General features: G+C 35.5%; 1 protein-coding gene across 1 annotated transcript; it reads right to left on the reverse strand.

Moving 5' to 3' along the window:
- Positions 1 to 21: 21 nt before the first annotated feature.
- LOC100377991 (cytochrome P450 1A1-like) lies at positions 22 to 21,935 on the reverse strand. The gene is made up of 7 exons (XM_085493879.1): positions 21,835 to 21,935; positions 12,091 to 12,268; positions 9,662 to 9,835; positions 9,282 to 9,375; positions 8,402 to 8,563; positions 1,460 to 1,668; positions 22 to 201 (listed from the first exon to the last, which is right to left on the reverse strand). The coding sequence occupies exons 1-7, from the start codon at positions 21,886 to 21,888 to the stop codon at positions 68 to 70; spliced, it is 1,005 nt and encodes a 334-aa protein (XP_085350005.1). The 5' UTR covers positions 21,889 to 21,935; the 3' UTR covers positions 22 to 67.
- Between the last annotated feature and the right edge of the window lie 336 nt (positions 21,936 to 22,271).

Genomic DNA, 22,271 nt, shown 5'->3' on the forward strand with positions numbered 1-22,271 from the left:
TTTCAGACAGACAAAAATTAGTAGTGCCCATTTTGGATTGTGTCTCACAGGCCAAATAATTATGTAATTATAAAACATGTGACATGCCTCCAAATACATCTGAAACACTCTGCCTGAGGTGAACATCGGTCAGTACTTGAGCCGCAACTTTATCGTCATGCTGTGCCTGTAGTAAGTTGTCAATAAAATCACGGGGACTTCCTGGAAAAGAATTTTGGAAAATTAGTTGACATTCGGAAAAAAAGTAATTTATTCTCGGGAGCGATTATCCAGGCAATTTCCTCGCCTGGCAACCATAACTGGTGAAAACAGCTGTCAAAAACTCTCAAAAAACTGCACATTGAGACTCCCCTGAACAGTGTAACAAAATTACCCCTGTGTGTGCAACATATATACATTTGGTTAATAGGGATTGGCTCCTCCGTGAGTTTGTAAAGTTTTTTGTCAACTTTAGCTTCACGAGGACACCTGTACACAAATCCTAACTGGTTTGAATTGACTAAATCACATGTACACACATTTTACCTGGTTTGAATTGACTAAATCACCTTTACACCAATCCTATCTGGTTTGAATTGACTAAATCACCTGTACACTAATCCTACCTGCTTTGAATTCACTAAACCACCTGTGCACCAATCATACCTGGTTTGAATTGACTAAATCACCTGTACAACTATCCTACCTGCTTTGAATTCACTAAACCACCTGTGCACCAATCATACCTGGTTTGAATTGACCTGTATATCAATCCTACCTGGTTTGAATTGACTAAATCACCTGTACACCAATCATACCTGGTTTGAATTGACTTGTACACCAATCCTACCTGGTTTGAATTGACTATAAAATCACCAGTACACCAGTCCTACCTGGTTTGAATTGACTAAATCATCTGTATAGCAATCCTACCTGGTTTGAATTGACTAAATCACCTTTACACCAATCCTATCTGGTTTGAATTGACTAAATCACCTGTACAACTATCCTACCTGGTTTGAATTGACTAAATCACCTGTACACTAATCCTACCTGCTTTGAATTCACTAGACCACCTGTGCACCAATCATACCTGGTTTGAATTGACCTGTACACCAATCCTACCTAGTTTGAATTGGCTAAATCACCTGTACACCAATCATACCTGGTTTGAATTGACTTGTACACCAATCCTACCTGGTTTGAATTGACTATAAAATCACCTGTACATCAGTCCTACCTGGTTTGAATTAACTAAATTGCTTGTACACAAGTCCTACCTGGTTTGAATTCATCAAATCACCTGTACACCAATCTTACCTGGTTTGAATTGATTAAATCACCTTTACATAAATCTTACCTGGTTTGAATTAACTAAATTGTTTGTACACAAATCCTACCTGGTTTGAATTCATCAAATCACCTGTACACCAATCTTACCTGGTTTGAATTGATTAAATCACCTTTACATAAATCTTACCTGGTTTGAAATCTTTTCTATGTTCATCTACTTTATCTTGAATGAACATCACCCACTCTTGACAAATTCGCTTAAAGTTACGTATCGCTGGTGATGGTACGTACTGCAGTACTGGGGCGAAGTCAGCTGCAAATCCATTACCCGTTGCTGCAGTCAATTCTTTTATTAGTTTTAAAATGTAAAGAAGTTCTGGGTCCTCTAGGCTATATCTAGTTTAGAAAGTGCAAAGGAGATACAAAGCATTTTACATTTAGTTTTATCATAGATAATGTTTTCGGTTATTTTTAGTTATTTCTAAGTAATATTAAAAAAAAATTCGTTCTAAGTTATCAAGACTTATTATTTTGACTGATTATTGTATTTAAAACTACTTTTATGAAGTCAGAAATAAGAAATTATAAATAATCAAGTCTTGAAAATTGTTCATAGAAAGAATTGTCACATATTATTTAATTATGCAAATTAACAGAAATAAGAGTCTTGAGTACGAAAATAAACAGTTAAATGATAAAATCGACCGATTGGAAAATAAGCTTGACACACAACAAGGCCAACTAAAACGTGACAATTTAATATTCCACGTAAGGCAGACGTGGGATAAATCTGAAGAAAAAGTTAAACATTTTATAAAACACAAAGATAAGTTAAACAGAAAACATTCGAAAGAGTCCCCCGAATGAGCGGGTCACGTATTAAACCACAACCCATTATCGCCAAATTCATTCATTTTAAATTCATTTCAAACATGTTAAAGAATGCGAGAATAAATACATGTAGAAGTTTGTTGGATGCTGGAATGCGTGTTAGTGAAGATTTCTCGGATTTAGTGAGAAAAAAGAGATGCTGAGATACGATAATTTGATCATCGAGGGTAAAGTTTATATCGACGACTTTTAACATGGATAAAGGTTCGGCTTATGCAACGAAAATAAACCACAGCAGAACTCTAAAAATACTGTATTGGATACGAACTATACAACAGGTAACAATCTTAAAGAATCATTTGAAAATAATGTTATTAATTGTATATGCTGGAATGTCAATAATGCTCGATCTAAATGGTCAAACCCTGATTTTCTTTCTTATCTAAAGGAATTTCATGTGATTTGTCTCACGGAGAGACATGGGGTACTACTAATGACACATTTTCCCTTGATGGGTATACATTCTAATGTAGTACTCGACCCAAATATTGTCACTTTGGCAGGTACTCTGGTCGAATTCTTTGTTATACAAAACACATGGTTTCCAGTCAGTTGATCATTTGTATAACAATTATGCGGATATAATGTAGGTGAAAATGAAAACTAATGATAATTTACTTATAATTGGTATTGTATATCTATCCCCCAAAGGTTCTTCTTCATATTCTGATATTAATTTATTTGATGTACTAAGAATTGAGTACGCTAAATATTCCCAAATGTATCCCAACCGCCATTGAATCTAATAGATTATTTAAGCCAGGAAAATACTGTGTATGTTCCCTGCCACGAAGAATATTTGAGTGATGTTATTTTACCACCAAGACAATCACATGACACATGGACAAACCGGTACGGGTAACGCCTTTTAGAGTTATGTAAAACATCTGGGTTACGTATTATGAATGGACGTTTTGCAGACAATAGTTGCTATTTTACGTGCTTAAATATTTCTAACAATGAATGGTTGGGTTATCTTCAAAATCTAATTAGTTATAACAACGATGAAATTGATGTGAACCCCTTCTACGAACAGTTTGTGGACAATTTTAACTTCGAAGAAAGTGACAAGGATTGTAACCATATTAATTGTGACGAACTTGGGAGCGAAATTACACTTGAGGTAGTTGAAAAAGTAATACATGACTTGAACAGGGATAAAGCTACAGGTATTCCTGTAGAATTGATAAAAAAATGTCCTACTGAATTTACAATTTTACTAGATAAATTGTTTAATAGGTTATATCTTGCTGGTTACTTTCAGAGTGATTGGTATTGGGGTTAATTGTACCGCTACATAAAAAGGGTGACATTGACGACGTTAATAACTATAGGGAAATTACATTATTGTCACCGCTGGGTAAAATATTTGCTTCTATTATATATACCAGATTGAACAAATGGGTTGAAAAAATTGTCCTTTGCGTTTCGCAAATCGTATAGTATGCTAGATTTTATGTTTATATTAGACTCCATCATAAATAGGTATTTTACTCTTAAAAGAAGACTTTATTGTGCATTTGTCAACTTTCAAAAAGTGTTCGACCATATTAATTATTATATGTTCTGCTACAAAGTGCTAAAAAATGGTCTTCATGGTCGGTTTTTCAAAATGTTACAGTCTATATATAGCAATATAAAGTCTTGTGTAACGAAGCCCAAAAGCGGCAACGGAAACGGAAACGTTTAAATCTCTATGTCGGGTTCAACAAGGTTCTATCTTGTCACCTCTTTTGTTTGCTCTGTTTATTAACAAGCTTGCTGATTATTTGGATCACCAATTTTCAGGTGTATATATTGAAGATATTATTTGGTAATCGTAGTCCTAAATAACTATTAAAAATAGCTAGACGTTTCGAGCAATGGCTCTTTATCGATAGCATAGGAGCAAGTGTGATAACGTACAGGTAGAACATAGGAACGTAAGAACGCGCATGAACTATAAGTTAGAATCACAAAAAAATCCACAATAGAACAAATACCGCGCCTTAGGTAGTGAGCTCAACAAATGAGTTGAACTGTTTGTTAATACCATGGGGTTCTTTAGTTCCAAGGCGGAATATAGTTTTCTCCTCGACACGCCTGAGCTGATTTTCGTTGCCATTGACAACACATACACCAGAAATAGACATATCTGTAATATTATGTCCACTAGAATTAAAATGAAGTGAAACCGGATAATAACGATTTTTCTGTCTAGTTTGCCGTAGATGCTCAGCAAACCGATCACCCAGTCGACGAACTGTAGAACCAATATAAAGTTTCCCGCATCTAATACATGAAATGCAATATACAACATTCATAGTGATACAACTGAACGGATATTTGACCTCAACATCTCCCTTGGGACCAAATATACGATTAGTGTCTGTAATAAAAGGACAAGTATTACACCTAGAACGATTACACGGGACAGAACCATATTTCTTAGGGTCTCCCGTTTCACCCGTATGCACCAATAACCTCCTTAAATTAGTGTCACGGCGCCAGGCAGTAGTAGGCATTAGTGGAAACGTAGAACTTGTCTCCTCACTGGTCTGTAAAATGTGAAAATGTTTGTACATAATGTTTTTAATCCTGACATTTAAAGGATGGTACGTAAGTGCCAAAATTACACGATCCTGATTGTCACGGGAAACCGTAGAACCAATACAATCAGTTCTTGACATTGACACAACCTTGGCCAATGCTTTCCCAGTGACATTACAAGGATAACCCCGTTTTCTGAAATAATCACATAAAATCCTCGCCTGGTTACGGAAATCAGTATCATCGCTGCAAATACGACGTACCCGGAGTAACTGCGAGTAAGGTATGGAGTCCTTCATTCTAGTAGGATGTGATGATTCATACTGTAAATAACAATGTGAATCAGTAGGTTTTGTGTAGATAGATGTAGAAATGCGATCACCATCTACCTTAGTAGAAATATCGAGAAATGGTAGTGTTATTTCTGATATCTCATGTGTGTATTGTATGGCGGGATTAAAGTTCTTCACAAAGTCAATGAACTGTAATAACTCATCCCGACTGCCAGACATGGCACCAAAGCCATCATCAATGTACCTGACATACAATTCAGGTTTAGTGCCTTGAAAGGACGAAAAAATTAATTCCTCTTGATATGACATGAATAAACATGCATAGCTCGGACCAAAACAACTGCCCATAGCCACACCTCGTTTCTGTATATAATGTTTACCATTAAAAGAAAAGCAATTCCCGTTCAAAACTAATTCCGCTAAGCGCACCAACACAAACGTAGGAGGATCCTTAACTGTCCTTTTATTCAGAAAATGCTGTAAAGCCAACAGTCCATCAGTGTGCGGGATAGATGTATAAAGGGATTTTACATCCATAGAAAACAAAAATCTGGGTATATCCGGTGTGAAACGAAATAACTCTAGTTTCCTAAGTGCATCATTAGTATCCTGAACATACGTAGGCTGTGACGCAACAATTGGTCTCAACATTGAATCCAAGTATCGAGCTATGTGCTCAGTCGGACAATTACATGCTGAGACAATGGGTCTACCAGGGTTGTTTACCTTGTGAATCTTAGGTAATAGATAAAAGACTGATGTCCGTGGTCTGCGCACTATAAGATTTTTGGCCTCTATCGGCAAATCACCTTTAGCAATATAGCCATTAACCACATCACCTATTTCCCGTTGTATTTCATTCGTGAGATCCACATCAAGTGCCCGGTAGGAGTCTGTATCCGATAACTGCCTCTCTGCCTCAACCAGATACAAATCTCTACGCCAAACCACCACTGCTCCACCCTTGTCAGCTGGCTTAATAACAATCTCATCACGTCGTGACTTAAGAGAATTAAGAGCGTCACGTTCCTGACGAGTTATATTGCTATTTTGCCATTTCTGATTATTAAACTTAATAGTATGTATTTCTCGTCTACACACACTTATATAATGATCCAGAGTATCATTACGACCAGGTGGGGGTGTCCAATAAGACACAGATGGTGGTGCTCCAAATAAACGAGCGTTGTGAATAGTATCCATGTCCTGGCTAGCTTCATCGCGATCGCGATCAGCGTCCTGCGCATGGTACTCCTTCAGTCTAAGTCGGCGAAAAAAACTGTCAGCGTCGCGTTTCACCTGAAATTCATTTACTCTAGATTTCAGGTGTATATGTTGGTTTGCTTAAATTGTTTTACTTACTATTTTCTGATGATTTAATATTATTTAGTTCGAATGCAGTTGGTTTACAAAGACTGCTGAATGGTTTTTATCAGAGTATTCAGCTAAATGGAAACTTAAACTTAATATTAGTAAAACAAAAACTGTAGTTGTAGAAATGCTGGCATAGTAAGGCATTATGAGAAGTGGCACAACGGAGAACAACTTCTAGTTGTGCCTAATTTTTGTTATCTGCATATTACTTTTTCGAGTAATGGTCGCTGGTTTATTCCCAAAAATTGATTGCCAAACAGGCGAGTAAAGCAATATTTGCTTTAAGAAAGAAATTATCCAAATACAGTGATATTGATGTACAAATTTATTTAACGTTTTTTGACTGTAACATTTTACAAATACTGATGTACGACAGTGAAGTTTGGGGTTTCGACAGTAAAGGAAACACATGGCAAATTTCGTAACTTTATTTTAAATTTGCTTAAATTCACAACAAATCCTGTAATTTATGGAGGGCTAGGTAGACTACCTCTAATCAATTTGTGTTATATACAGATTGTTAAATTTTGGTTGAAATTTAAAATATGCAAACACATCGTTATGTTTACCAATGTTACCTTTTTCAGTATAAAGAAGCTAAAAACAAGTGAATTATCGCAATGTTAAAATGTGATCCGATTTCAACAGAAAACGGTGATTTTTTCCCCTAAAGCTGTTGATTCGCAATTTTCGAAAGGTAAACTGAGGGTCGAAGAAGTATTTAAACTTTTTACGGTCGTCAGTCATGTCGAAGAATAGTTTGCTCGATCACATCCCATTCACGAAAGTCTCAATGGACACGGTTATTCGGAAAAGTAAAACGATGTTCAATGACCAGGTTTCACGACTTGACGATCACATTTTTGGTGTTTCTAAAACTATTACCCAAAAAAACTATGGATTACTTCAACATCAGGGTTCATCCTGAGTAAATAACGAAATAGAAAATGTGCGAACCATGGTTCGTACGTTCACCGGCTTGAAATTAATGCGAGTTTTCTCATAAAAGCAGGAACCAAACTACCGTACCATTCACGGTTATTATGCTATGAAACAAACTTTTTACATGCATATTTTAATAAATGTCGTTGATGCCCGGAAAAAACACCATGGGCTTTATACTCAGGGATGCCCTCAACTAATTAAATGTCTAAAAACAGAGGGGTGGGCTTATACTCGGGAAGGGGCTTATGCTCGGTGAAGTACGGTAATTAAAGAAAAAAGTTACATTCTACGTTATGCTCTGCTTAGAACATCATCCCACCATAGACTTTACAATAGACTACTGCAGGGTCTGTGATCTCACAATTTTCGGGTTTAATCTAATCGTAAATTAAACATACTGAAGAATATGAGAATCTGTAAACTATGTAATTTAGGGTTGGTTGATGATGAATACCATTTTGCCTTGTATTCCCACATTATAAAAATCTTAATAAAGATATTTACCTTTATTTTCTTAGTCAAATCGGACATATGAAAAATGTCTTTGTTTAATGCACTTTGACATCTGTATTTTAATTTCAAAATTTGTATTCTACGCTTCTAAACATAGAGAAAATCTACTTAACCAGTTGTGACTTGTAGATTCAATGAATATTTAAAGGACTCTCTCTATATATATTTTTCTATTTTTGATTTATTGTATCATAGGTCTGAGGCCGTTGTACTGAATAAATTCATATCATATTATTATGCAAATTGCTGTTGAAAGACATACCACCCGCAGTTACGGCATAGTATGCGTGACAAATTTATGTTCACAGTGGCATTGTGATTGACCGAAACCCTGATATCGCAGTCTTGATAAAAAATATGTTAAATTGTAGTAGCTTGATGGTTACAGAATATAAACCACTTGCTTCGCCGCATGCTATGCATTGTCATCACATGATCATGATTGAACGACTAAATAACTATGCTTTCTAATGAACGTGACTGGGATTTCAATTCATACTGTAATTTATATTTTGAAACAAGTAAGATATATATTACAATATGAATTATGAACATTATTAACAAGAACTGCATTTTTCACTTACTTGGTTCCAAAACACATGCCGCAAATTACGTTCGCTACCATTAGCATAACCAATGGTTTGGGGTCAAAAGGTCGTCCATCTTTATTTTCAATAAACTCTCGAATTTGTGGAAATGTTTCTTCATGAATGTACCGTTCCACCTGGTCTGGCTTGGCAAAATGCCTATCAAAATAACATATAGGTTAATTATGGTAATTTATGTACATTTGTTTTGATAAAAAAAACATTAATAGCAAATATCGATTACTGCATAAATTGGAACAACTTGAACAGGGATTGAAAAAAAATGATTTTCGAAATTTGATTTCGAAAAATAAAAGTTTCAGTTGCAAGAGGGACCAAATAATTTAATCGCTACATGGGGTCTATCAGGTAATCCACCAACATTTGTCAATATTTCATTTCTGATATTTTAATAAATATTAAAAAATTAAACAGGTAATTAAACAGTTTTCTGTTTATAAACTTCAATAGAGCTATATTATCCACCTACCTAGATTCTTGTTTGAAAAGGATAATCCTAATTTTTTAAATAATTTTATCTGCTTTTTATATACATTGATTTTGATTCTCTTGTTAATTTTAATTTTAAATCAAAATGACAAAAGTTCCCAAGGGTGAAACAATATTTGAGGATCACGTTGATATGTTGTAGTTTGAGCGGTTGATTTTTTTAACACTTTAAAATGTCGAACCAAACTTAAATATATTTCGATATACTAAATTCAATATTCAAAATTTCACTCAGTTGTTTCAAAATCATTTATACCATGGCCCTGTTTATTTTTCGTTGGATGCTCTCCAATGAATGCTACGGGAAAGGAAAAGAAGGGAATATTTACAGGGGTTTGTACAAACACACTATTACACTATGATCTACCTTATGCCTTGATGTGCATATTTTCGGAGACATTTCCAAGTTGGATTGTATTCCCCGTTTGATATATTTCTTCTGCCTTCACTAAAAATATCTCCTGTTAAATAAACATGTATTACATCGAGGATTTAAGGGATGAGTGTACTCAATTGGTGTGATATGCAATTGAACTGGGGCAATGAAGATCCAAACTTGAATCGAAGTCAAAATGGTAAGTGCAAAGGAATGTGTCTGTCAAAGAACCAGTTAGTATCCTTGGGCTATTTCGAATCGTTCATTTATTTCTGTGATGCCATTGGTCTGAAATGAGTTTAATTAATTGATGTGCACATGGAAGATGATAAAAAAGTTGCATAAATCCTTCATATAATAGTATAACTCACCTGTAAAAAAACTTGGTCTATCGGCAAATGCGTCTTGTTGTTTCACCAATGCTTCTTTGACAACCCCTATACTGTTCAACATAACAATATCTAATGTTCCAAGCTTTATACTGAACATGTCTCCATATTGCTTAGAGTGAGCAGTTAAGGACAAATGAGCATTGTCAGCCATATCTGGGGAGAAACAAAGACAAAACTCAGTAAATTACAAAGTATGGTAAACATTACGTTACATTTTCACAAATTTCTTTGCTTGCCATTGGACACAGGAGCAATATATAAATTTCGAAATAGTTGCATTTCATTGTCACCTTGCATTATATTATCATTATAAACAAGAAAATCGCAAAAGTATTTATTCAGTGATTCCAGGGTCCCATTGTCGACACGATCACCATACCACCTTCATGCATACTTTGCGGTATTCTCGTGATGACCTTTTAGTATGCATTTCTTTGTTAATATTGAGCGAGATGACTATAGGTCAAAATCAAATTTGCCTTTCAAATTTAAGGATCCCAGTAAAATGTTAGGGGATTCTCATGAATCAAATTTTAAGGATCCCAGTAAAATGTTAGGAGATTCTCATGAATCAAACTTTAAGGATCCCAGTAAAATGTTAGTGGATTCTCATGAATCAAACTTTAAGGATCCCAGTAAAATGTAAGGGGATTCTCATGAATCAAATTGTAAGGATCCCAGTAAAATGTTAGGGGATTCTCATGAATCAAACTTTAAGGATCCCAGTAAAATGTTAGTGGATTCTCATGAATCAAACTTTAAGGATCCCAGTAAAATGTTAGTGGATTCTCATGAATCAAACTTTAAGGATCCCAGTAAAATGTTAGGGGATTCTCATGAATCAAATTGTAAGGATCCCAGTAAAATGTTAGGGGATTCTCATGAATCAAACTTTAAGGATCCCAGTAAAATGTTAGTGGATTCTCATGAATCAAACTTTAAGGATCCCAGTAAAATGTTAGTGGATTCTCATGAATCAAACTTTAAGGATCCCAGTAAAATGTTAGAGGATTCTCATGAATCAAATTGTAAGGATCCCAGTAAAATGTTAGGGGATTCTCATAAATCAAACTTTAAGGATCCCAGTAAAATGTTAGGGGATTCTCATGAATCAAATTTTAAAGATCCCAGTAAAATGTTAGGGGATTCTCATGAATCAAATTTTAAGGATCCCGGTAAAATGTTAGGGGATTCTCATGAATCAAACTTTAAGGATCCCAGTAAAATGTTAGTGGATTCTCATGAATCAAACTTTAAGGATCCCAGTAAAATGTTAGGGGATTCTCATGAATCAAACTTTAAGGATCCCAGTAAAATGTTAGGGGATTCTCATGAATCAAATTTTAAGGATCCCGGTAAAATGTTAGGGGATTCTCATAAATCAAATTTTAAGGATCCCAGTAAAATGTTAGGGGATTCTCATGAATCAAATTTTTGCAGTTACACTGTAACCTCAATATAATTAACACCTTTATAATGAATTTCCTGATATAATGAACACATAGCGTGTCTCCCGCTCACAACAAACCCAATGTATTATGTGCTTCATTATAGTGAACATTTCACTATAACAAACTAATTGTATGTCCCCCAAAGAGTTCGTTATAATGAGGCTACAGTGTATTTAGTTTACAAAGATAATAAGCATTGCATTTATTCAGCAGTCAAGAATATATTATTTTAAGAGTGCACAATTTTGCCCATGAATGCGATAACATTGCTGTTAGCAATGCACATTGCAATTAAAGAACAGAAGATATCATTAGAAAATGAACAATATGTATACATGTAGTATCAAAGCAATCAAACTTTTCAACAAGAATTCAAAAATATTCCTTTTCACCAAAAATGACAAAAATATTCATCAAAATTAGTTAATTGAAGATATCATCACAAAATAAACAAATCTGAGAGAGGTCCACATGTAGTACCTATATATATAATATCAAAGCAATTGGACTTGCGGTTTTCAACAAGAAGTCGAAAATATCACTTTTTACCAAAAATGACAAAAATATTCACCAAAATTAGAGAATTGAAGATTCTAAGAGAGGTCTACCCAAGGTACATATACACCAAGTATCAAGTACATTCAGGCTTGTAGTTTTCAAGAAGAAGTCAAAAGAGTAAAACATTGACACGGACGACAGACAATCACTCATATGATAAGCTCCGCTCGACAAAGTCGGCAGCGGAGCTAATAAAAAGAAGCATATGATGGAAGCCCGAAAAATCAGTCAAAATTGAATAACGTGAGCACTGATAACTACATGTTTGAATGTCAACCGGAATAAATGATGTGTATTTTGTGAAAATGATTTTTACCAACATAACACAAGTAAATAATATATATTTTTTAATTGAAGTTATTCATGAGTTTCTCTCTATGTTAGAAATGTACAGCTCACCAAGCATGTTGCCGATAAACGGATATCCGGGTGGGCCAGGAGGCAGGTAACCAGGGCGATGAAGGGTCCATAGTCCAGCAAGGATCAGAATCATTAACACCACAGATAAAACACCAAACGGGGTTGTCAGGAAACCAAGGGCACGCTCGAGTATCAACAACAGCATACTGTAGAATAGCTTCAAAGAAAAACATACATACACATTGTAGATCCCTTAACAATATGATGTTTCCCACTAAAATATAGGCCTAACATTTCACAGATTTGTATTTATTTTTGTTTTTAATTTCTTTGAAAATGTTGCACTCTGAATTATCTATCTACATGTTATTTGTGATGTTTCGTTTGGAAGCAATTTTATATTGTTATCACCAACTCTGTCATCCCGTCAAAGTCGTATATCAATGTAAGTTAAAATATATTAGGTTTTGTGAACTGCATCATTGATATAAACATGATATACTTAAACACTTAACAATATGTACCATATCACTTGATGTCTATGAATTATTGATAATCACTGAAATATAATAAAATAAAATTTGTATACATTGTGAAGCATTGGTCAACCTGTCACGGATAGCGCCCTTTGTCTATGCCTTTGACAACATTACAATTTTCCTGCTTATCACTAATGAACTTGTTCAACAAATTTGATTATCTATATGTTTTGATGACACTATCTGTATATTTTGGATGCTACAATGTTTGCCAGTTACCCACGGTTGTGGTTCACGGGTAATTTGTCAGAAACATTTAGAAAGTCAAAATAACATAAAAAAAAAAAAACGTTTACCAAATTGCAAAGGACAAGGCAATAAATCAAATAATATTATATACTATTATCAAACAAATAAAATAATAAGTTGAATATCTGTTCCTGAAGTGTGGTCATGACATAGTTCATTTAAATTGTTAAAAACATGGCAACGAATTGCAAACCTGAATGTAATGTAATGTTAGACTGTCGACAGTCGGTCGTACCTAATATTAATCTGTTATTATTAATAAATATTGTGTATAAATGTAATAGACGTGAATAAATTGCGAACACCAGGACAGGAAGTATGGAGTGCTGTAAGGCACGACTGACTGTCCTGTCCGGTGCTGCAATTCACTTGTAAGATTTCTTACCAGATCCGGGTACTTTCATATGCAAATGATAGTCGCGCAGATGTCTATCATTTTATCGTGGCCAATCGTGAAAAGGGTCAGGGGTCGGTGACTACTAGGATCGCCCACGACTTACGCGAAGTTTGTTTTGACACTTTCTACAGCAGTTTTTGATATCATGATACAAACAAATCTTATAAAAGTGCTGGAACGTTAAGACTACCATGATATTTCTTGCAAAGAATACCAGCAAGACACTATCGCAAACTATGTGTTCGTCTGCGTGCCGTGTTGACATTCGTCTTGTCAAAAAGAACTTGTTTTGCAAGCAGGGATCTCTCTGCTTTCAGTTGCCATAATCTTAGAGGAAAATGCCTGTGACCTTTCCAATAACTCTCGCTTAGTTTGTTGAAATTCTTTCCTGAACTCATCCATGTTTTATGCAGAGTCGACGTTATCAGTCCACATTTTTTGCACGCATACGAACTGGCAGGATGTAGATCGTTTGTCTCCACAAATTTGCATGTCGTAGTTCTGTTGGTTCCGCGAAACAGTCTCCTTCGTTTTTTTATATTTTCTATTTGGCTGACACAAACAATGCACATTGTTTCCTTGAATTTTTGAATTCGTAAAGGCTCGTCAGTGATATGACCCTTGAACTACATTTATACAAGTGCAATGCTGAGTTTCATGTATTACCCAGAAAATTCTTAAATAACAATTATATTTTGGAAATTCTTATATAAAGAATAAGAACCATATATGTGAACCGGAGTGTTCTATTTTCCTATGCATATGTTGGGATGGAAATGGTGCTCACATGATCATTTTAGATACAGGTACGCTTTTAATGACATGACTTATTCATAGCAATGTGGGTTCAACAACCTATTGGTCCAAGCCCATCATTGCTGCTTGCAGCTATATTTTGAAATAATTTTAAAAATGAGTATTTTATCTCATAATTCATAAGAAACAATATGCACAATTTACATAACAAGCATATACTATGGCCAAACTCAAAATGGCTTCGTTGATCAAAAACAATAGCTGAGTTATTTGTGTCTTTAAATTTCTGCAATTGTAAAAACAATTTGACCTCTCGGTTTATCACAAGTAACTATAACGACGACTTCACAACTTATCTGCTACGTGCCCACTCACTGATATCCAATTGAATGACTGATAGACAAATTTACACAGCATACTGTGAACCTATCTATCCATGACCTGTGGTATGACCCTATCATTTTGACGTTCATATTCAAGTTTTGCATCTGCTGACAAACTCCGTGGCTATTCTATTCTATTCTAGAAGTCGTCGTGCCGCGTCCTGTTCGATATGGGACTCATAGCGACATATACAACGCGGCGTGTAAAATACATTGTTTATTTACGTGAAATTAGAACATGCACTGCGCACCACCGCGCTTTATTAAATGATATGGCCAAAGTGAATAGTACTGGTCTCTTAGACGGAAAAATCCAAGGCATTGTCATATACATACCAAGTTTGTTGTCTTTAAATTCAGGCAATACGTTGCTTCAATTCAGAATGCTGGTCTGCAGTTGTAAAGTAAATTTAGTCAGAACCTCTCTGCAATCACTCGGTGATATGAAATGGTACTCATGCAAACAATATTTGACCTGTGTGTGACCCACAGTCACTCGCCAGTCGGCGCAATAAAAGGCCAACAAACAAGCTGCTTTCTGATTGGTGTTAGATACTAAGCTGCTTTCTGATTGGTGTTAGATACTAAGCTGCTTTCTGATTGGTGTTAGATACTAAGCTGCTTTCTGATTGGTGTTAGATACTAAGCTGCTTTCTGATTGGTGTTAGATACTAAGCTGCTTTCTGATTGGTGTTTAGATACTAAGCTGCTTTCTGATTGGTGTTAGATACTAAGGTTGTGTAGTGTGCGTATAAATTTCCCAAAACTGTAGAGCCCCGTATAAATGTTATTGACTCAATGAAATATATAGACACCACTGTTGACAGGCTATGGATCTCCCACGTCCATGCATTCTTCAGACAGTTATGAAACAACAGTTTCCCTTTAAGTTATGCTTTATTCCTATTCATCATACCAGTTATGACATGTATAACATGGATCATAATGCTACTAGTAATCCGGATCTAGACAAAGAAATTAGTATAGCTGAAATAATCAAGGCTATCAAGAAAACAAAAGTGAATAAATCATCAGGCCCAGATTCAATTCTCAATGAGATGTTCAAATGCTATAGTCCACTATTATTAGCTTGTATAAGCAAACTTTTCAACCATATTTTATCAAGTGGATGTTTTCCTGTACACTGGAGTACTAGTTATTTATTACCAATTTATAAATCAGGTCATATTTGGGATGTAAATAACTACAGAGGAATTGCGCTTTCTAGCGCCACCTCAAAGATCTTTAATACAATTATTCATATCAGAATACAGCATTTTCTTGACAAAAACAATTTCTTTCAAGATACTCAATTCGGTTTTAGAAAAAATCATCGAACTACAATGTCTATATTCTGAAATCATTAATTAACAAATATACAAATAAAGTGGGCAAACATTATCTATATGCTTGCTTTGTGGATTTACGCAAAGCTTTCGATGGTGTTTGGAGAGAAGGACTTCTTTTTAAATTGGCTAATGCAGGAGTGACAGGAAAAATAATCCACTTGATAAAATCAATGTATAGTAATACTAAATATGCCATCAAGACTAACCAAGGTTATTGTAAACCTTTCATGTCTTCTAGTGGTGTTAAACAAGGGTGCAATCTAAGTCTCCTGTTGTTTAATATCTATATCAATGACCTATCTGAAAGTCTAGTACAAACTTAATCTGTCAGGCTGCATGACATGTCATTTAACTGTCTACTCTTTGCAGATGACATTGTCATACTGTCAAATTCAGGTTCTGGGCTACAAGACAGTCTTACTCTTATTAATGACTACTGCAAAAAGTGGAAACTGACTGTCAACATCAAAAAAACCAAAGTTATTATTTTCAACAAAAAGGGGAGAAAAATTAATGATATCTTTTTTCTAGGTGATGAACAAATAGAAGTAGTACCTTCATATACATACTTAGGGATCACCTTTCAGAATAGTGGCAATTTTACAGTCTAATAACCTTGTAAAGAAAGCACAGCGAGCACTAGAGGTCCTAAAACAAACTCTGCTATTAAACAACATTATTGCCTCACCAATTAATGCAATTAAACTATTTTGTAGTTCTGTTATGTCTATTCTACTATACGGCTCGGAAATTTGGGCAGCTTTTAATTTTAAACCTGATATCACCCCTGAATTATTTATTCAGAAATTATTTAGTGATAGCTCAAAAATTGAATCAATCCACATCAAATTCTGCAAACAACTACTTGGTGTTCACAAAAGAGCAAGTAATATTGCTGTTAGAGCAGAGCTTGGTAGTTATCCCCTAATTACTGAAATTTGTACCCAAATGTACAAGTTTTGGTTAAGAGTAAAAAATAACGAATGCAGTAATATAGTGCACTGTGCTTATCAGTCAGAGTGTACAATCAATAGTAATTCATGGGCAAACTTTGTTAGCAAACTACTTGAAATAACTCGATTAAATGAAACAGATCATAATGCTAACATTTTTAGAAACAATCTTAAAAGAATTTACTATGAAAAAATTTGGTTGCCAACTTTATCCAAAAAGGAACATAATAAACTACGTATTTACAATAAATACAAATCAGATTATGAATTTGAACCGTATCTGAATAAAATTAATAATTTAAATCACAGAGTAAGTGTAACCAAATTTAGAATTTCAGCACATAAATTACCAATTGAAAAATTAAGATACCAAAAAATACCCTCAGAGCAAAGATTGTGCACACTGTGTTCTGATCAGTCTGTTAGTGATGAAATGCATGCTCTTTTTGACTGCAAACTGGATGAAATTGTAAAGGCACGTAGCTACTTTTGGAATACTCTATCATTATACAATGATAATATTTTAAAATTACCAAAAGAAGATATGTTTGTGCATATTATGGGAATAAAAGACAGTTTCATTACCAATAGTCTAGGAAAGTTTATTAACACAATTTTACAATGTAATACCTAATAGTTGTTAGTGTTATCTGTTTTAACATTTTATTGTATTTTTTATATCTGTATTTCTTGTTATTGTGTTGTTGTTGTTTTTGATTATTGACCATGGTTAATGTATTCCCAATTCATTAATTTGAGTCAAATAAAATATACTATACTATACTATACTTAAGCAATAACCCCGGCCGAAGGCGAGTATACCACGAGATATTGCACAATTCACGATATATATGCACGAGCCGCAGGCGAGTGCATATATGGAGTGAATTGTGCAATATCAAGTGGTATATCCAACTTCGGCGGGGGTTATTGCTATTATATTATACCAGTATTAACAATTCGATAAAACTTGTAAAAAAAGAGTTTACTTTCATCTACTAAAAGATCATGATTATGGCCCTTGAACATGAATATTTATAAGAATAGTATGTACAGTATAGTTCTCGCGGAAGCTTTGGCTTTTGTGGCATCATTGTCGCCTACGCATGGCTTCATTGTCGCCTCAGCATCGCATCATTGTGGCATCAGCTTCGCGTCATTGAAAATTGAAGCTGTGTTCGCCTCGCTATTTTGTGGCATCATCGTGGCCTCAGCTTCGCAGTCTCATGGCATCAACATGGCATCAGCTTCAAAGTATTGTGACATGAGTATGACCTCATTATTTGCACGCAGAAGGGCAGTAGACAAAAACATGTACAGAAGTTCGATATGTAATCGATTTGAAATTCAAGGCGAATAAAATAATATGATCAAGAGTAAAATGACATTTTAAAAAGATATCTTGTTTAATTATTTTAGTGTTGCGAGTATTGGGCACCAAAAACTTTGCGAAGTACATTACAATCGGCAAGGTGACGAGTTTCATATTGACTGGAAAGAAAATCGTGATAAATTCAAATCACACGATGCAATCGTCGTTCTGATACAACACAATTTGCTGTATACGAAGTGAAACTGTTCTTGTTATAAAATTTACCTTTTTTCGCTCATTTTATTTGCTGCTAGAAGAGCAGATTCAGATTCCTCATTTCGGTGGTATTTTTCTGTGTTTCGTTTAGTTTTAGCCGAGTCCGACCCCATGCCCGGACTACTAAAACATGCAACACACACGTACGCCGCCGGGTGCGTCGGCGTCGTCGCCAGTCATCTTGATACAAAGTTCCAAAACAAGTGCGTACATTTCCAACATATGATTGGATGGTTATGGTGGCGTCGGTCTGGTAAAATTTGACAACCAATTCTCAAAATTAAGTCACGATCTGAGCTCGATCTATACGTACTTTAAAAGTATTCTCACAAACATATTTTTGAATGAAAACGAGCCATGCCCTGTAAAAAATCGAATAGCACTTGACATGCAGAAATAATTTATTGGGCTTCAGAAAAAAAACGTGTCCATTTAGTGTGGCCGTAAATATTTGGTCACCAGCCGATGAACAATTTGAAAATCATGATTCACACGGAAGTCCTTCGATACTGAAAATCATCGACCCCAGTCTGGTTTACCTTATTTTCCAACTTGCAAAACTGATTTGTATCTCAGCCCTGTTTTTTTTTTTTTTTTTTTTTTTTTTTTTTTTTTTTTTTTTTTTTTTTTTTTTTTTTTTTTGAACTGAGGTAAAATCCCATCCGTTTGTCAAAATATACCGATGTTTTCCAGTGAATAATTGCGCAGCCTGTCACAGCACAAAAAAAACCTTTGTGAATCGACGATGGAGATTGGATGGTACGACGACCCTTCAATTTGCGTTAAATATGTTTTGTTACAACATCATTGATTGGCTGAGAGTCACCTGATCGGAGCATGACCTGGGTCACAGAACCATATTAGTCCGTATTATCAACAGGACTTTGCGAGAAAACCACACCCACATTTTCAACCATTTTAGCGCGGAAGTTGCCAACAAATGTCGAAAACTCGTGAATTTTATAAATTCGAATAAAATAAAGCTAGCGATTCGTAAGACTGGTTAATAATATATCCCCCGATGCTCTTCGATTTTTTTATTTCAAGGTGAGAAATGGATACTAGTAGTTGAAGTTCCATCGATTTCAAGGCGACTATTTAACCGCGACAACTCTACGCTCTGTTGTAGTTTCGCGAGGTAAAACAAAAATACAATAAATAGTACTTGTTTAATTATTTGGTTTTACATCCCGCAAATTACGGGACATGATCCCCATGAATTGCGATAAATAAATGCTGATTGTGTTGAATGACGGACGTCGGGACCGTTTGGAGAAACAAATTACGGTCGGTAGACATTTCAAACAAATGAAATTATTAACGAAAGACGAGATTTTTCTAGGTATTTACGATCGTTCGGTCATACCAAATATATACAAAATTGATAAATACACAAAGATGTGTAATAGTAGTATTTTAGCCTTAGAAATATTTTCTTTCACTCAGTCCACGTCCATGCGTGGGAATTCTATTTAGCTTCATGGTCCTTCGGCTTGTCTTCTGCTTGGGGGGAAACAACAATAATTATACAAATCGTAAACTCAACACAATCAGGAAAAGAAACCCAGACAACCATGTTGTACTTCTGTTGAATACATTTTGTAGCAGTGAGTCACGTCGGAATATTGTCTAAAATAAAATATTCAATCCCAGCCAAATCTAGGTCAAAGGGTCAGATTGCGTGCATATAATTATAGATAGTTAAAACAAAAAGTATTTGAACTTTTGACGGTTGTTCAACATCTATGCACGGTTACTAAACTAGTAACCGTGATCTATGAAAACCAGAAAATTTTTAGTAGTCCGAATTGTTGCACGGTCGAAAATAAAACGGAAATTGACCGGTCAAAAGCGGAAGCGGTCAAGAGGTTTGGGGGAAATGAGTACAGTACTTCTTTGTTTGATGAAGTGATGCTGATGCCACATTGTCGCCATAATGAGGCCACAATGCACAGGGGCTTGTCAACTGAGCGCGAAAGCCCCTTGGCGCTCAGTCGACAAGCCCCTGTGCCACAATGAAGCGAAGCGATAATCGCCTAACTTTTTAATGTCGCGACATTGAAGCGATGCTGAAGCCATAACAATGCCATAATGATGCGATGCTGAAGCGAAGGTAAAGCTGAAGTGAAGCCAAAGCTTCCGCGAGAACTGTACTGTAGTTGTACGCTGAATGCATACAAAAATTACATGCGCAACACAGTTCAAATTGAATACAAACTAATTTTTATTCCACATGAAAAAAACCGTATCCACGTTGAATAGAGCAGCGTAAACACACAAATTAGCATAACAAAGGATGACCTTTCTGACCTTTTACTGACGCACAACGCGATTTGAAATACAGGGTCGTGTACAGTTTGGATCATTTAAACAACGGATTTTCCACGTTTTCATTCCGGTTTTTGTACAATTTGGACTGTAATTTGCTCATTGAAAGTACATTTGTGAAATAAACCGGTTTTGTGACTCATCATACTACTTGTAACTGTGGATATTTGACGTTCAGCGGTACGCGGCGGGACGCGGTGTATCATGTACGGCGACCGGCACAGCGACCTCAGTTCCAATATCTGACCTGGATACCTTTGGTATAACCAAAGTTTTGTGACAGTATGACTGACAAGTTTTGTCGTTGTTCTGGGGTAAGTTTGATGGTGTAAGATCGGATTTTCGCATCGTTTTTGTGACACGTACATGATATGCCTTGTCTCAACTCCGGCCGAAAGACTTTGCACGCCGTCGCTCTAATACAGTGGTTGGTGTACACTCGGCACAAATCTGTAGCTTTCGAAATTACCTTCATCATCTCCTGTAATTTATTTACCCATAGTGAAGAATTACAATACCATATATCGTCGTCGAATCCTGCATTGTCCCGTGTTTTTTGAAACAGATGGCAATTACCCGGGTGCACTGCAATTTTGTCAGCTGCCGCTACCGGACACCGGTTGTTACTGGTGGCATACATTTTTGCCTGTGACTCATAGTTTTTTGCATTTTTATGTCATTAAATCCCTCAATTATGTTTTCTTTGTTGGAAGTTCGCAATCCATCTCAAAGTAACAACCCTGAGAACATAGCGTTCTGGCGTTCGTGTAGGCACCTCACGGTGCTAAGGGACGGTGGTTTAGGTTTGTGTGGCGAACGACAATCACCCAACGCTCACAACTTGTATCCCACCATTCACAAAAAGCAATATTATAGTTACAGTGTATATAACTTTTCAGATGTTTTCAATTCAGTATTTTTTTCAATATTCTTCTAAAATTCAACCACTATATTTCCCTAAAAATCAAATTATACCGGTTTTATGTATTTCCGTATTAAACCTGTAGTCAATTCATGTTCCAGGGCCACTTGGTTTAGCCGTGCATTATCAGCCAATATACCATGGATTGCATATGCAAATTTTGTGTTTGGACCAATCAAATCAATGGATTAACACCATCAATATACTGGTATAATATAATATACTGTATAGTACTCTGATGGTATAGAATGATTGACGTACTTGTAGATCTACCCAGCTATCAACTAAACGTTTGATTGCTTGTAAACTGTAAACTTACCAGTCTTTCGAAGTTTCTGCCACAAAACTTAACCAACGCTATGTATAACTGCATACGACTGATTTCTTGCAATAACCACCTTGTTTGTTTGTTCGTTCAAGTTCGACTTCCCGTCTCACCTCCAATGCTACCATAGGTGGCGCTCTAACCACGTAGTATCGTAAATAACAATAGCGTTAAGTACAATGTAACAGGAATGATAAACTGAGTTAACTGAGTTTGTTTTGGCCATAACAGGTTGGCTATCCAATCACGCATAATATTGTATCTATTTTCGCATTGACTCGAGAACAGAGCATGATAGACGCACCTGTTAACAGAATTAGACCAATAGAAAGATTCTCAAACCCTGATTAGGAAAGTAGTGGATTTGTATACATTTGTACTTTTAAACTTTTTACTTATTTTATATCACTCGTCTATTCAATTTCATCTTA

This window comes from Saccoglossus kowalevskii, chromosome 19 (genome assembly GCF_978046115.1).
Source record: "Saccoglossus kowalevskii chromosome 19, keSacKowa6.1, whole genome shotgun sequence".
NCBI classification, from domain to species: Eukaryota; Metazoa; Hemichordata; class Enteropneusta; family Harrimaniidae; genus Saccoglossus; species Saccoglossus kowalevskii.

Excerpts from the sequence above, each read along its gene's own strand:
- LOC100377991 (XM_085493879.1), bottom strand. The coding sequence starts at position 21,888 with ATGCAGTTATACATAGCGTTGGTTAAGTTTTGTGGCAGAAACTTCGAA. Across the intron at positions 12,269-21,834 it reads GCAGAAACTTCGAAAGACTG|CTATTCTACAGTATGCTGTT; the intron begins GTAAGTTTACAG and ends TTTTCTTTGAAG. Across the intron at positions 1,669-8,401 it reads GGCATGTGTTTTGGAACCAA|ATATAGCCTAGAGGACCCAG; the intron begins GTAAGTGAAAAA and ends TTTCTAAACTAG.